The sequence below is a fragment of the Paroedura picta genome, chromosome 4, assembly GCF_049243985.1.
Source record: "Paroedura picta isolate Pp20150507F chromosome 4, Ppicta_v3.0, whole genome shotgun sequence".
In the NCBI taxonomy this organism is placed as follows: Eukaryota; Metazoa; Chordata; class Lepidosauria; order Squamata; family Gekkonidae; genus Paroedura; species Paroedura picta.
This window is the reverse complement of record NC_135372.1, coordinates 62,893,231-62,906,149: the sequence shown is the minus strand read 5'-3', so window position 1 is coordinate 62,906,149 and position 12,919 is coordinate 62,893,231. Positions and strand designations below refer to the sequence as shown.

Here is a 12,919-nt window from a genome sequence, read left to right as displayed (position 1 = left end):
TAAGATCATGGCCTAAAACATTCCCCTACACACACATGTACACATACCACACACACACACACACACACACACACACACACACCATTATGAACCATTATATCCTGACAATGTTCCATACTTAGGTGTGTTGCTTTAGATCAGGGATTCCCAACCGGGGGGTCTGTGGATCCCTAGGGGTCTGCAGGAACTCTGGAGGGGGTCCACAGCCTTTCCCCACCTCCCTTCCCCTCTCAGCCACAAGCCAGAGAACCATCTGCTTCTGTTGTTCCCCTTCCAGAACAAGTGTTGTCTCATGGTTTCTGCAACAAGAATGGGGTAGAGCCTGCAGGAATTCTCCTGTCTTAAACCACCTCCAGTCTTTGCCCCCCTAAAGGTAAAGGTATCCCCTGTGCAAGCACCGAGTCATGTCTGACCCTTGGGGTGACGCCCTCTAGCGTTTTCTTGGCAGACTCAATACGGGGTGGTTTGCCAGTGCCTTCCCCAGTCATTACCGTTTACCCCCCAGCAAGCTGGGTACTCATTTTACCGACCTCGGAAGGATGGAAGGCTGAGTCAACCTCGAGCCGGCTGCTGGGATTGAACTCCCAACCTCATGGGCAGACAGATTCAGACAGCATATCGCTGCCTTACCACTCTGCGCCACAAGAGGCTCTTCTTTGCCCCCCTAGTCCTCCTCAAACCTGCCTGTTAACATGGGTGATGTCACTTCCAGTGACATATGATTTCCAGGGGTGGGGCAGGGAGGTATGGCCAGCAGACACCACTTCCAGGGCTCCTCAAAGCCTGACATTTTATTTCAAAGGCTCCTCCATGGTCTAAACCAGGGGTAGTCAAGCTGCAGCCCTCCAGATGTCCTTGGACTACAATTCCTATGAGCCCCTGCCAGCAAATGCAGTTTAACTACCCCTGGTCTAAACATTGAAAAAGACTGCTTTAAGTGGTCTTAATAAAAGGTTCTATATGGGTTTTGTTGTTGCAGATCTTTCACCTCAAGGTGCTTTACACAGTTCTTTCTGCCCATTCCAGCTGTTGCTACTCAGATGTATTAAGAACGTGTCTCAACTCCACCCTTGCAAGTGAATTGCCCATTTAGAAAAGATCATTATAGAGCGTTACTCTTTACTTGTGACAATCCCTGACTCCTGTTTACAGTAAGTTTAGGTAAACCATAGCAAGACCCATTAAAAGTAATCTGAAAACTTGATCTTTTAAATCTTTGCAAGAAGTGTATGAATTGTGGCCTGCAATAGCCCCATGTGAAATATGGCCAGTATCAAAGCAGCTGAAACTCTTAGGATGACTCCTTTAATCTGCTGCCAAGCAACATCCGTTAAGATATTTCCAAACATTTATTTTGAAGATTCACCTGTCCACTTGAAAATAATGCCATATGTGCTACTGGTCTTTTCATATTTGGTAGTGGGTGACATACTCTCCCCTTTTCACTGTTACATCATGTACTGGGGTGATCTATGATGATGGCTAATTGGTGACTAGGGGGGTTATTAATCCTAGATTGATTATTGATTGTTTATGCATACTTTTGATCATATTAAAACGGTATTTAATATACCTTATGTTGCATTTTATCAATGTTGCGAGCTGCCCCGAAATACTGAATGGGGGGGTGGGATATAAATCAAATCATAAGTATTAAATAAATAAGTAGATAAAAATAATAATAAATAAAACTATCACCAAGAGTTTCACAGTTAGTCCTAAACTATTTTGCATCACATTTATAGGATTGTTTGTAATCTGTACTCTTGTTTGGAAGAGCAGGAAAGGGAAAGCACAGGGAGGGATGAGCTCCTAGAAGTCTTATAGACTGATCTCTAAGGTTGGGTCTACATTTGCAGAAAAATAAGGTGATATGGAGTTCATAGTACCACATCAGAGTGCAAGTGGGATTACATTTCGAAAGCTTCTTTCTCCTTAAAAAAAACCCCTGTAAGTAGAGAACAAGCATAGCATAGCACTGAAAACTGTGGTCCTTCTACCCATATCCTGAAATAGCACAATCCCCTCTATTATCCTGCTCTGTTTCAGATGTTCTTGGCCTAGTTCTGGTCTTGAGCAGACAGCATTTTTCTTTTAAATGTGTGCGGCTAGCTCAAGGAACTCCCAAGTTTTATCCCACCTTTACTAGTGCAGTTTATTATGCTATAACTGTTGGGCAGTCACAGTGATTTACAGTTTTGCTGTTCCCTCTAGTTTGATTGTACACATATACACAGCAATGGTGTCAAAGGCTGCTAAAGAATCATTTTTTACAGCAGGGGTTTTCTTCTCCTATGTTCTTTGCTATGCATTTTGCAGAAATTGTTGTCCCTTTTTAATGTGAGTAATAGCAGCAAAAAAGAAAGAAAAGAAAAGCTTAATCCTACCACATCAGGTGCAATAAGCACCTGTGCTGCTTCTAAGGACAGTTCCAAATGGCAGCTTCTACAGTGCCAGAAGCAACAAAGAAGGAAGACAAATGAATGGGAAGCCAAGGTTGATTGACTTAATGTTGGATATTTAGCAAAGTAAATGCCGCGCAAACACGTGTCTGTTTAACTTCTATGAAAAAGTTCACTTCAAAATTAGGAAAAGGATGACATGGAAAGAAAACAGTCTAACTCAAGCATCTTTCTAGTTCTGATCTACTCCATCTTGGTTCTTCATTCCTTCTGACTGTACGAAGGAATGGAAGTTCCCCCCAAAGCCCCACCCTTGCGTACTTGCAGAATCTCCAATATATCGATTAGCCAATAGTCAAGGTCACCTCAGTAAGAATAAAACCTCCCCTGTTTTGGTGGGAAGAATCTACCTGCACCTAATCGGTTCTATGCTAAACTTGATATTATTAGCTTACAGAAACTCCAGCTTAACCCTTTCATGACTGAAGGGATGATACTTGCAAAACCCAACACTTGATAACTCTGCAAACTATTACCCCTTTGATTCTGCATCTTCACTTAGACTAGCAGCAGTCAAGATCAGCTGAGTTGGAAGGTGACAAGCATGTCGATCCAGTTCACCTGAGACTTGTGATTTATTTCTCTCTGGAAGTACTTAAAAATGACCACAAAATGATTTCCCTGTATGATTTCCCATGTAGCTGTTAAGTGACAATCTGACTTCCAAGAAGATGTTTGAAACATTCATGCTTCCTGAAGGGTCATCCAGCTGAGTATTTTCAACATGAGTGGACTGGATCAATTATCCAGAGCCCGTCCACATGACTGGTATGAACTATCCGTGGGTATTTATGCAAGTGGGCAGCTGTCATGTGGTGACTATGCTGTTGCGCTACTGAGTAACTTCAAATCCCTTAGCCAAACAGTGTACTTTTTTTGGTCAAGGTGAAGGCACCAGACCTCATGTTTAGGAATTTGCATCTAGTTAAATTATTTAACTAGAGTCTCTTGTGGCGCAGAGTGGTAGGGCAGCAGACATGCAGTCTGAAAGCTCTGCCCATGAGGCTGGGAGTTCGATCCCAGCAGCTGGCTCAAGGTTGACTCAGCCTTCCATCCTTCCGAGGTCGGTAAAATGAGTACCCCACTTGTTGAGGGGTAAACGGTAATGACTGGGGAAGGCACTGGCAAACCACCCCGTATTGAGTCTGCCATGAAAATGCTAGAGGGCGTCACCCCAAGGGTCAGACATGACTCGGTGCTTGCACAGGGAATACCTTTACCTTTACCTTAAATTATTATAGGATTGGCTTTTTAACATAAATGAATTCATTACTATTTATGGATGCTGTAGTTTGTAACAAACTTTCAGCCCTTCCTCATTTGGCAGGTGAATCAAATGGGATTGGACTCCGTATGATTCAAAGTAATAAGGCTTCTCTTGCAACTTCTGGCCAGAATCCAAAGAACTTAGGCTTTTTCTCTGCAAATGTAAGGTCTCATACATGGGATAATAGAAAGATGGAGCTGAGGATCACTTGTAGTGGAAAATCTGTAACAAAAATGGAATGTTTAACCCCTCTTAAACATACTGGTTACAAATGATACCACCAAGGCCATCTTCCAATTCTGAAGGGAACTTTTTTGTTTGGGATGGAAAGGAAAAGACAAGTGGGATGTTTAACCACCGAAAGGGAGAGCCGCAGCAAAATTTCAATACCTCCTGTCATGTTCTGATGCCCCCTTGCCAGTACCTCCCCCACTTGACCGTGCAACAGAACTATGACAGAATCTTGGAGATGGGAGTCACCCATTTCTCTCACCCATGTTGGGTCTGGTCCCACTTTAGTTAGAGGTAGAATTGCTTTTTAGTGTTGTCAAGATTAATTTAGATTTAGGAGCAATCATATTTCCACAATTGTGCCCCCTCTAACTTTTGCTTTGAAGTTGGACAATTGAGGAAATTCCATCATGGACACATCCTTTAAATTTCTTTTTCATTGAAAAGCATTGCCAGACATTTCCAACAACTTGTTTTTAACAAAATTCTAAGCATTTAAAACATCTTTCTATTCAGTTTAATATTTTTCAGTAAAGGAGGGGCTTCATAACAAAAATATTCATTGTTGAATCCTAAACAGTTACCCCCTTTCAAGCCCACTGATTCAATGGACTTAGAAGGATGTACTTTTTCTTTGGACTGAGCTGCCGATTTGTTCCATTCCTTTTCTGTATAGTTCTTTGTCATTCCCATCACAGGCCCTGCAACATTCAGAGCTAGGTCAATTTGATTTTGGTTTCTATGGATGCTAAAGTTCGGTATATCCTGCTTCTTTATTTTATTTTTATACTGCCCTCCCGGCGAGCCGGCTCAAGACAGTGTACAACATTATACTTGAAATACACAATTTATTAAAATAGTAATTAAGAATTTAAAACAGTAATTAAGAATTTAAAACAAATTAAATGGCAATCTAGATTGAAGATCAGCACCAACAGCCCCAGTTTAAATGCTTTTTATTTTTATTTCCCTGTGCAAGACCACAGTTTGGGGCAACTTACAGTAGGGGAGGACCAACTGATATTAGTCATGCCACTGGCCCCAACCAAAAGCTTAAGGAAGAGCTCCATCTCACATGCCCTGCAGAACTGTGCCAGCTCCGGCAGGGCCTGGATCTGTTCCTGGAGTTTGTTCCACCAGGTGGGGGCCAGGATAGAAAATGTACTGGCCCTGGTTGAGGTCAGGCATACCTCCTTGGGGCTACGGACCACCAACTGCTTGGTGTTTGTGGAGTGGAGAGCTCTTCTGGGTGTGTGGATAGAAAGGTGGTTTCTTTCAGCCAACATCACAGTGGCCAGATTTTTTTTTTTTTGCCCAGGAAAGACCACAGCTTTGGTCAGAAACATAGACAATTTTCTGCCTCAGATGTAAGAACTGAGTAGATATCTATCTCAGTAGTTCAGCAGAGCACTGGTGAAAACTATGAACATGGAATACTGAGATTGTGAAATAAAGTGATCATAAAATAAGTGATACTTTTTTTCAAAAGAGAGATAACCACCAAGTTCAGGAAGATTTTTGAGAAAGCAGATATTGTCAAACTTAAAGCAATATGAAATTATATGAGAGATTTCCCATACTGTTAGTAGAGCATCTGTTTGATCACCAGTATTAAAATTCAAAACACACATATAGTCTGTGAAGTTTAAAGTTCAAGAAGGCATTGATGTATGTCTTTCTGAAACTCGCCTTAGCATCAAATACTGGGAAATAGAGAGTAGAAATGAGAAGAATAAGAAAGCTATATTTACATTTAAAATACACACAAGCACACAAACATGGACATTAGAATTGAGATTTTTACCACTTATCTAGCACTGTCAGAAACTACCAAAATGGAGAGAGTAGTAAGCAGTTCTTTCTAGTAAGTTACCTTACATCCAGATAGTAATTTTAAATAAAAAATATAGCTAGGTATATCTTGCTATATAACTATGAAAGTGAATTTACATCTCTCTTATAAATATAATAAAGCACATATAAAAAGTAATTCATTAATTACTTCTGTAGCCTGATTGTAGACACATAGGCCCATTATGCACGGCCGCCGAAACGGCGATTTCGGGTCACATGGAAAACGCGGAGGGGGAAGACGCGACGCATACCGGTTATACACGGGGCGGGGCGCGACGGCGGCAAAACCCAGAGTAACCGATTATGCACGCGCCGATCCGGGCGCCGCTTCTGGTTGCGCCCCGCTCACCCGGAAGCTGCGCTTTCTTCCGCGTTTCACTGACGCGGCTTTTTCGGCGGCATGCACCGAAGCTGCAGCCGGTTGCAGCCGGCTCCGTGCGTTATCCGTGATTTTAGTCGCCGCCATTCCACCCCGAATATGCGCTAAAACCCCCGTGCATAATGGGTCAAAGTCATTCTTGTGTGCCAACTTCCCATACCACACCAGTAACACTAGTAACTAGCCATTTTGGGGAAAACCAGAGTATATATGATGCAAAGAAAGATGGTCAAACATGAAGCTTCCTCATTATGAGTCAGACATTTGGTCCATCCCAAGATTCCTTCATGACCTGAAAATGCCAGGAATTGAACCTGGGTCTTCCAGCTTGCAAAACATAAGTTCTGCCACTGATCTTTGCATGCATGAAGTCTGAGGCTCAATCCCCAGCATCTCTAGAATGGGGCAAAGGCTGTGGCTCTGTGATAGAGTTATTGCTCATCAATACTGATCCAGCATCACCAGAGATCTGGACATCATCAGGTAATTTCATATATGCTGGTACTATGTGTGTAGGTTGATCAGGGCAGGTCTCTTTACACTAGTCTTTCCAGTGCCTGAACGATCCCTATGAATGATGCAAACACTGGTAGTGTGGGAACAAGAACTGGCTCAAGAATTGGCATATTGGAAGCATGCCATGCCTTCATATCAAAGCTATTACATTCTGTTGGCAGGCAAAGTTTATTTGCTGGTTATCAGACCGAAATAGTAGAATAGCAAAAGCCATACTGGTATTAGGTGACAAGCTACACATAACTGAACCAAGGGCCATATCGGGGGGGGGGGGGATTTCTAGTTGTTTCATACACAGAATATCTCTGCTGCTTAACACAGCTGTAAAAAACTTTAGTTGTGACTGAAGGTGGATAAGGTTTTTTATGTAGTTTCAGCCATAGTCAGGGAGAAAGGAAAATTGCATTGTAAGTTCTGACACTGTGCCCTCACTTGAGCACTGATGAAAACACATGCAGAAACTTTTACAGTATGGCTAGACTTGTGTTTTGCTAGCAGATAAAAGTTCGTAAGATTTTTTTTTCATCAACCCATATAAATAGAACCTGCAAATGGCTGTATCTAATCAGAGGTCCATCTAAAGTTCACCTCTTTCTATCCTCTTGCTGCTCCTGGGGCACATAAACAGGTCATGGCAGAAGATGACAGCCACCCCACCCCACCCGTTTGCAACAGACTGGTAATTTGAGGTACACTCCCTATTCCCCCATTCTTTATTAATTTGTCTAATCCTTTTAAAAACTATATAAATGAATGCTTAATTTTCTACAGTCATGAATCTATAAGTTGATTATGCATTGCATTAAGGACTACTTTCTCCCCCATATATTCTCAACCTATCGCAAAATTTCATTGGATAACATGAATTGAAAAGAAAGAAAATACTCTATTAGCTTTAAACTGCTGATAATTTTGTCTCTGTTGTCCATCTGCATCTTCATTTTTTCTAAAGTAAAAACCCAATCCTCTGAACCCTTTCACTGCAAAAAAAGATATCCCTCCACCAGGGATCTACTTAGGAAAAGGTGCCCAGGCGTCCCGATTCTGATGGGACCATTCCGATAATTAATAATTAGTCCCGGGTCCTGCGGCGTTTTCAGAAAGTCCCGCTTTTTTAAAAGAAGTACTGCTGCTGGCTCGCCAGCAGTCCAGCTTGCTCTCGGCCATTTTTTCCTGCAGGCAGTTGCTGCAGCTGCACAGGAGTGGGCGCACCTGGGGGCGGCGCAGGGTTGTGACAGCCTCCAAGGCCCAGCCTAGTGAGGGGGGCTGGCGGAGGGCGCCTGTTTCTGCGAAGGGGAGGGCAGGGAGTTGGCTGGTGCAGGCATTGCAGCCCTGTGGTTGCTTGTTGCTCCCCGTCCCCCTGGCGGGTGTCCTGCAGAGCCTGCTCCAGGGCCATGGCCACCTCGTGTTGCCCGCCTCCCGAGCCACCTTTACCAGCTGTAGTCTGCCATACCAGAGCCACCCGGCTCGCCCCTGTGGGGTTAAGCCCTGCCCCTCCTGCATCACTCCCCACCCACTTTCTCCCTCACGGGCTGCCTGAGCCTTATCTGTCTGCTTCAGCCAGGGAATGCTGCTGACTCCTAACCACTGGTAAGTATCTTCTTTCCCTGGGGCTGTCCCTTCCCTGGCATCCCGCAACTCCATTCCCACCCTGAGCTCTCAGGCTCCTGTGTCCCTAGGCTCCTAGCTTCTCTAAGTCAGAGCGGGTGATTGGGGCAGGCTTTGCCCAGGCCCCTCCGGCAGGGGGTGGGAAGAGCCGGCAGCTGCCTCTTGGTTCCTCCCCACCCTGCTGGGTGTCGGCATGCACTTTTTTGTGTACTTTCCTTTCTCTGTCATCGCTAGCCATCCCGGGGTTTCTCCGAAGGCTCTAGGACCCTCTCCTAATGCTTGCACCTCCCCCTCCACGCACACAGTTTCTTCTCCCTGCGGAGAGGCCGAAGGTGGATCAGGAGCCTCTGGTGGAACTGTCAGCCTGTCTCTCACCGCCCTGCTGTTCTCGCCCAGACAGCACCCAATCTGCTTCAGCCACACAGAGAACAGGGGAGGGGTCCACCTCAGCCAATCCCACCACACTCAATCCCTCGCCAGCTCCTCCTAGCTCACAGGGTCCTTGTCCAAGGCAGCTCCCGCTGGCGGCCAAGCTCTTAGCTCCGTTTCCCAAGATGGCTCCAGCTCCTCCTCCCGCCGTCTGCCTGCCTGGCTCCTCCCACCAAGGGGCGAGCTCAAACGAGGGGAAAGTGGCAGAGGAGACCTGCCAGCGAAGCCCCCCAGTCCTCCTGCCAGCGAAGCCCCCCATGACACGGCGCGGGCTGCAGACGTGTCCCACTTTACCATTTTTAAAATCTGGTCAACTTAAATTAGGATCCACTTTTGGGTTCCTACATCCCTCCTAGCCATTATCAGGCAGTGGGCTATAGGGATGCCGAGGGATAGCAGTGGGCTATAGGGATTCCAGGTTGGGAAACGCCTGGAGATTTGGAGGTAGAACCTGGAGAGTACAATACCATAGTGGGCTACAATAACATAATGTCCACCCTCCAAAGCATCCATTTTCTCCAGGAGAACTGTGGCCTGTAGTTTAACGAAGTGCTGTAATCCTGGAGGATCTCCAGTCCCACCTGGTGGCTGGCATCCCCTTTCTTCTTCTCTCATTTCCAGCTTTACTTTTGAGATGGAAGGACCAGAACTGAACACAATATTCCAGATGTCAAATAGATTTCCTCTCTGAATTACTTTGAAAATATTTCTACAAATGTCTTTAATTACAACGCAGTTCCTAATGTTCGATTTTGATTCCCTTTCCGAAACATTCCCAAGTATGACACTGCTATTTGCATGGCAACAGCAAACTGCATAGGCATTGTTCGTAGGCTGTCTACAATTACGATTCTTTCTTTATACAGACTTCACCTGAGGCATGCGGAAAAAGTAATATTTACTCCTTTAACAGTCCACCTAGGAAAACTGTTGATTTATTTCCTGAACATTTTAAATGAGTAATCCCAACCAAACACCCTACAACAGTAAATTCAATATTTTTTCTGAGCGGAGAGTAGTTAGGAAAAACCTCGTTAACAGAATTATGCTGGCCAACTCTGAAACACTGCTTAGCTTGTGTTTTCTTGCCATGACAAATCCAAAGGTCTAATGGGTAGTATGACCTGGTTTGGCCACTCGGTGAAGCCTGGGATCAGAATCAAGCTGTTTTTTATTTACTTTCAATACTTACATCCCGCTACAGTGTACAGCTCAAAATAGCTTACAACCATAGCTCACATCACAACCACCACTATAAACCAATTTAAAACAACTAAGAACAAATGTAAAAATATCAGAAATCAAGTATGCTGGTCAACTGACAGCAACTCCCAAACAATTTCCTGAATTATGAAGGTCATCACTCAGGGCCATTACTAAAAAGCCCTTCTCTTAGTTAAGATCAATCTGACAGGCCACCTGTCACTGGGAAGGGGATCCCTGTGGGCCACAGTCATGGATGTGCAGGTGCCTTGCAATCACTAGTAGCTGTAGCATCTAGCAGGGTGCTCACCATGTCAAGAGCATCCCCATGACATCCTCAATGTCATCCTGTTGGAGAATGAGCAGGAAGGCGGAATGGCAGGGAAGATCTCACCCCGATAGTCACCTGAAGGGAAGAAGACTCAGAATGTATCTCCAGTCACTCCCACTCACTGGGAGAAAAGCATGGGTGGGATGGACTGGGCCAGACACAGGACCCTTGACATGGGACTTGGCAGTGGTTCAGGATTTCCTCTCCTCTGGGCCACCAGCAGCTATGGTATCAGGTCCAGGAGGAGCTGTCTAGCCAGAGGTAGGGCCACAGTCCTTTTAGGAAATCAAGTCTGCTCCGTGTAGGTTCCCCCTCAGTCAATGGGACCAGGGACCCCATGATGCCCAGTGATCAGAGGATCATGAAGGATGCCATTGCCATGCACCTCGTTGGGGTCAGGGCACATAGGTGGTTGGTAACATCAGCTCCAAACTTTAGGGAAACCAGACCTGGGGGGGGGGGGAGGGAGATATAGTAGATAATAAATGGAAGCACCCAGGTAGTAGCTGATGCCAACGCATGCTGGCCATCCTTCCATGGAATCTTCTTACCTTCCTTGGTTGCTGGTCCACATGCTTGGCCACCATGATCCTTCTCAGCATCACCCAGCACCATCTCCTCCTGATTTCCAAACTATGACCAGGGCTGTTCCAGGGACGTCATTAGAGCACTCCAGCTGTGGAGAAGAGAGCATGACGACGGCAGAGTCACTCTCCTCCATTGGGACAGGGATTGGCCCTGGCTGCTGCAGCCACTGATGGATCCTTGGCTCTCTTCACTGACTTAAATGGATGGCCTTGCGACTGCATCCCCATCCTGAAAGTCACCTGAAGAGAAGCAGAAAACGTGTCAGAAGACACACTGGCCTAAATTTTAGCAGGTAAAATATACTGGGACCCGTAGCTGGGGGCTACGTGTGAGCGATGTCCCACACACTCACCACCTAGCACCTCAGTGCCATGGCCTCCCACTATTATGGGGGTACTGCCACTCAATAATAGAATCCCCTTTAGCCAGACCCTCTCCACTGCTTGATTGTAAGGGTTACCTTTGGTAATGAGGACTCAAATACCCTTTTGTGCAGGACCAGAGGATTCATTCCAGCATTCCAGAGGGCATCTCCATTCAAATGGTATATCTCAGGGCAGAAACCCACTCTGTGGCCGAGCATCAGAAGGCATAGCACCAAGAGGTGGCAGAATTGCTCCTGGTGGTGGCCAGGGTGACTGGGAAGGAAAAGCATGGCAGACTGAAAAACAATTCAGTGCAGCACTGGGCAGATTTATTTATTTGTTTGTTTATTTTATTGTATTTTTAACCTGCCACTCCTGTGAAGGCTCCCGTGATGCTTCTGCGCTGCCTGGAAGGGGAGCAAACCTCTTCCCCAGCCTGCTCCTGCCACCAATGCCATGAGCCCAAACCCCAGAGTAAAATACAAAGTAGTTGCATGTTGTGAGCTCCTCCCTGCCCCCGAACAACCATTGAAAGGGTATGGGAAGGCAAGTTATACTAATCCTCTGGCTGCAGAACCGAGGGGTGGCAGTTCAGGTCCAACGCCATGTGCACGGTGGGACCCAGGCGAAGCAAAGCGCAATAAACTGGAGATGACCATGTGGCATCAGCCACCTCTGACCAAGGCCACCAGGTAATCCATGGTGGGGTGATACTGGGAGTTCAAGCCAGAGATCGTTGATAAGATGTGCCACTTCCATGTGGCAGCATCTACCCCAGGCCATAGGGGTGGATGAAGGAAGGAAGGAAGGAAGGAAGGAAGGAAGGAAGGAAGGAAGGAAGGAAGGAAGGAAGGAAGGAAGGAAGGAAGGAAGGAAGGAAGGAAGGAAGGAAAATGGCACCAAAACAGAAAACTTTGTATTCTACTATGTATTTATTTATATACTTCATTTATACTCTGCCATTCTTACAGAAACTCAAGGTGGATTGCAACTATAAAACACAACCAAGAAACTACAACTAATCTGAATGCAGTGGCCCAACTATTGTTAAGGGCTAGCCACAGGGAACATATACAGATGTTATTTCTTGAAACCATCTACTTCGGAAGGATAATACTCATTTAATTGATAAATCATTTCCTCAATTAAGCTTAGTATCTATAAAATGGACAGATTATAGCCTGGTACTATTCACATTTATCCAGAGGTAAATCCCACTGAGTTAAATTGGATTTACTCTCTGGTCAGTGTGTTTGGGATTGAAAGTATAATCTATCAAAGCCCTACTTCACTGAAATTATTTTCATGCCCAATGTGTTTAAAACTGACTGTGCTTGCTTTTAAGTCCAGTGAGACTCAAATCAAAATGTGTTTATGACAGAGGAATGAGTCCATGGGCTTCCTAGAAGAAAGTTTAGTTTTCAAATATTTCATACCACACTTTCCTACTAAGCTGTTTTATACAAGGCCAGTGCTATATTTGGACACCTGCCTGAAATAAATGGTTCAGATGTGCTTATATTGGCTCATTTAACATAAATAATTCTGCTTTTTTTCACGTGTGCAGTTTAGAATAGGGTTGCCAGATCCCCTTGGCCATTGGCAAGGGATGGGAGGCATGGTGCCATTTCCAGGTCAGGAACCTCCTAGAAATGTGAGGATGGAGCTTGGGGAGAACAGAGGCCT

General features: G+C 45.2%; 1 protein-coding gene and 1 long non-coding RNA gene across 3 annotated transcripts in view; one reads left to right on the top strand and one right to left on the bottom strand.

The window, feature by feature from the left end:
- DDAH1 (dimethylarginine dimethylaminohydrolase 1) overlaps positions 1-12,919 on the bottom strand; it is a 162,406-nt gene that overhangs the window by 67,771 nt on the left and 81,716 nt on the right. Inside the window, exons 1-2 of one of the 2 annotated variants that reach the window (XM_077333134.1) lie at positions 10,832-11,086; positions 10,260-10,355 (exon numbers count right to left, since the gene is read on the bottom strand). The exons of the other annotated variant lie outside the window; for it this stretch is intronic. Coding sequence (XP_077189249.1) covers positions 10,260-10,262 — 3 coding nt within the window. The 5' untranslated portion in view covers positions 10,263-10,355; positions 10,832-11,086. Of the gene's footprint in view, positions 1-10,259; positions 10,356-10,831; positions 11,087-12,919 lie in introns of those variants that run through there. 2 annotated transcript variants of the gene reach the window in all.
- LOC143835477 (uncharacterized) overlaps positions 8,035-12,919 on the top strand; it is a 32,132-nt gene continuing 27,247 nt past the window's right edge. Inside the window, exon 1 of the long non-coding RNA XR_013230162.1 lies at positions 8,035-8,299. This is a non-coding gene — a long non-coding RNA (uncharacterized LOC143835477). The remainder of the gene's footprint in view (positions 8,300-12,919) is intronic.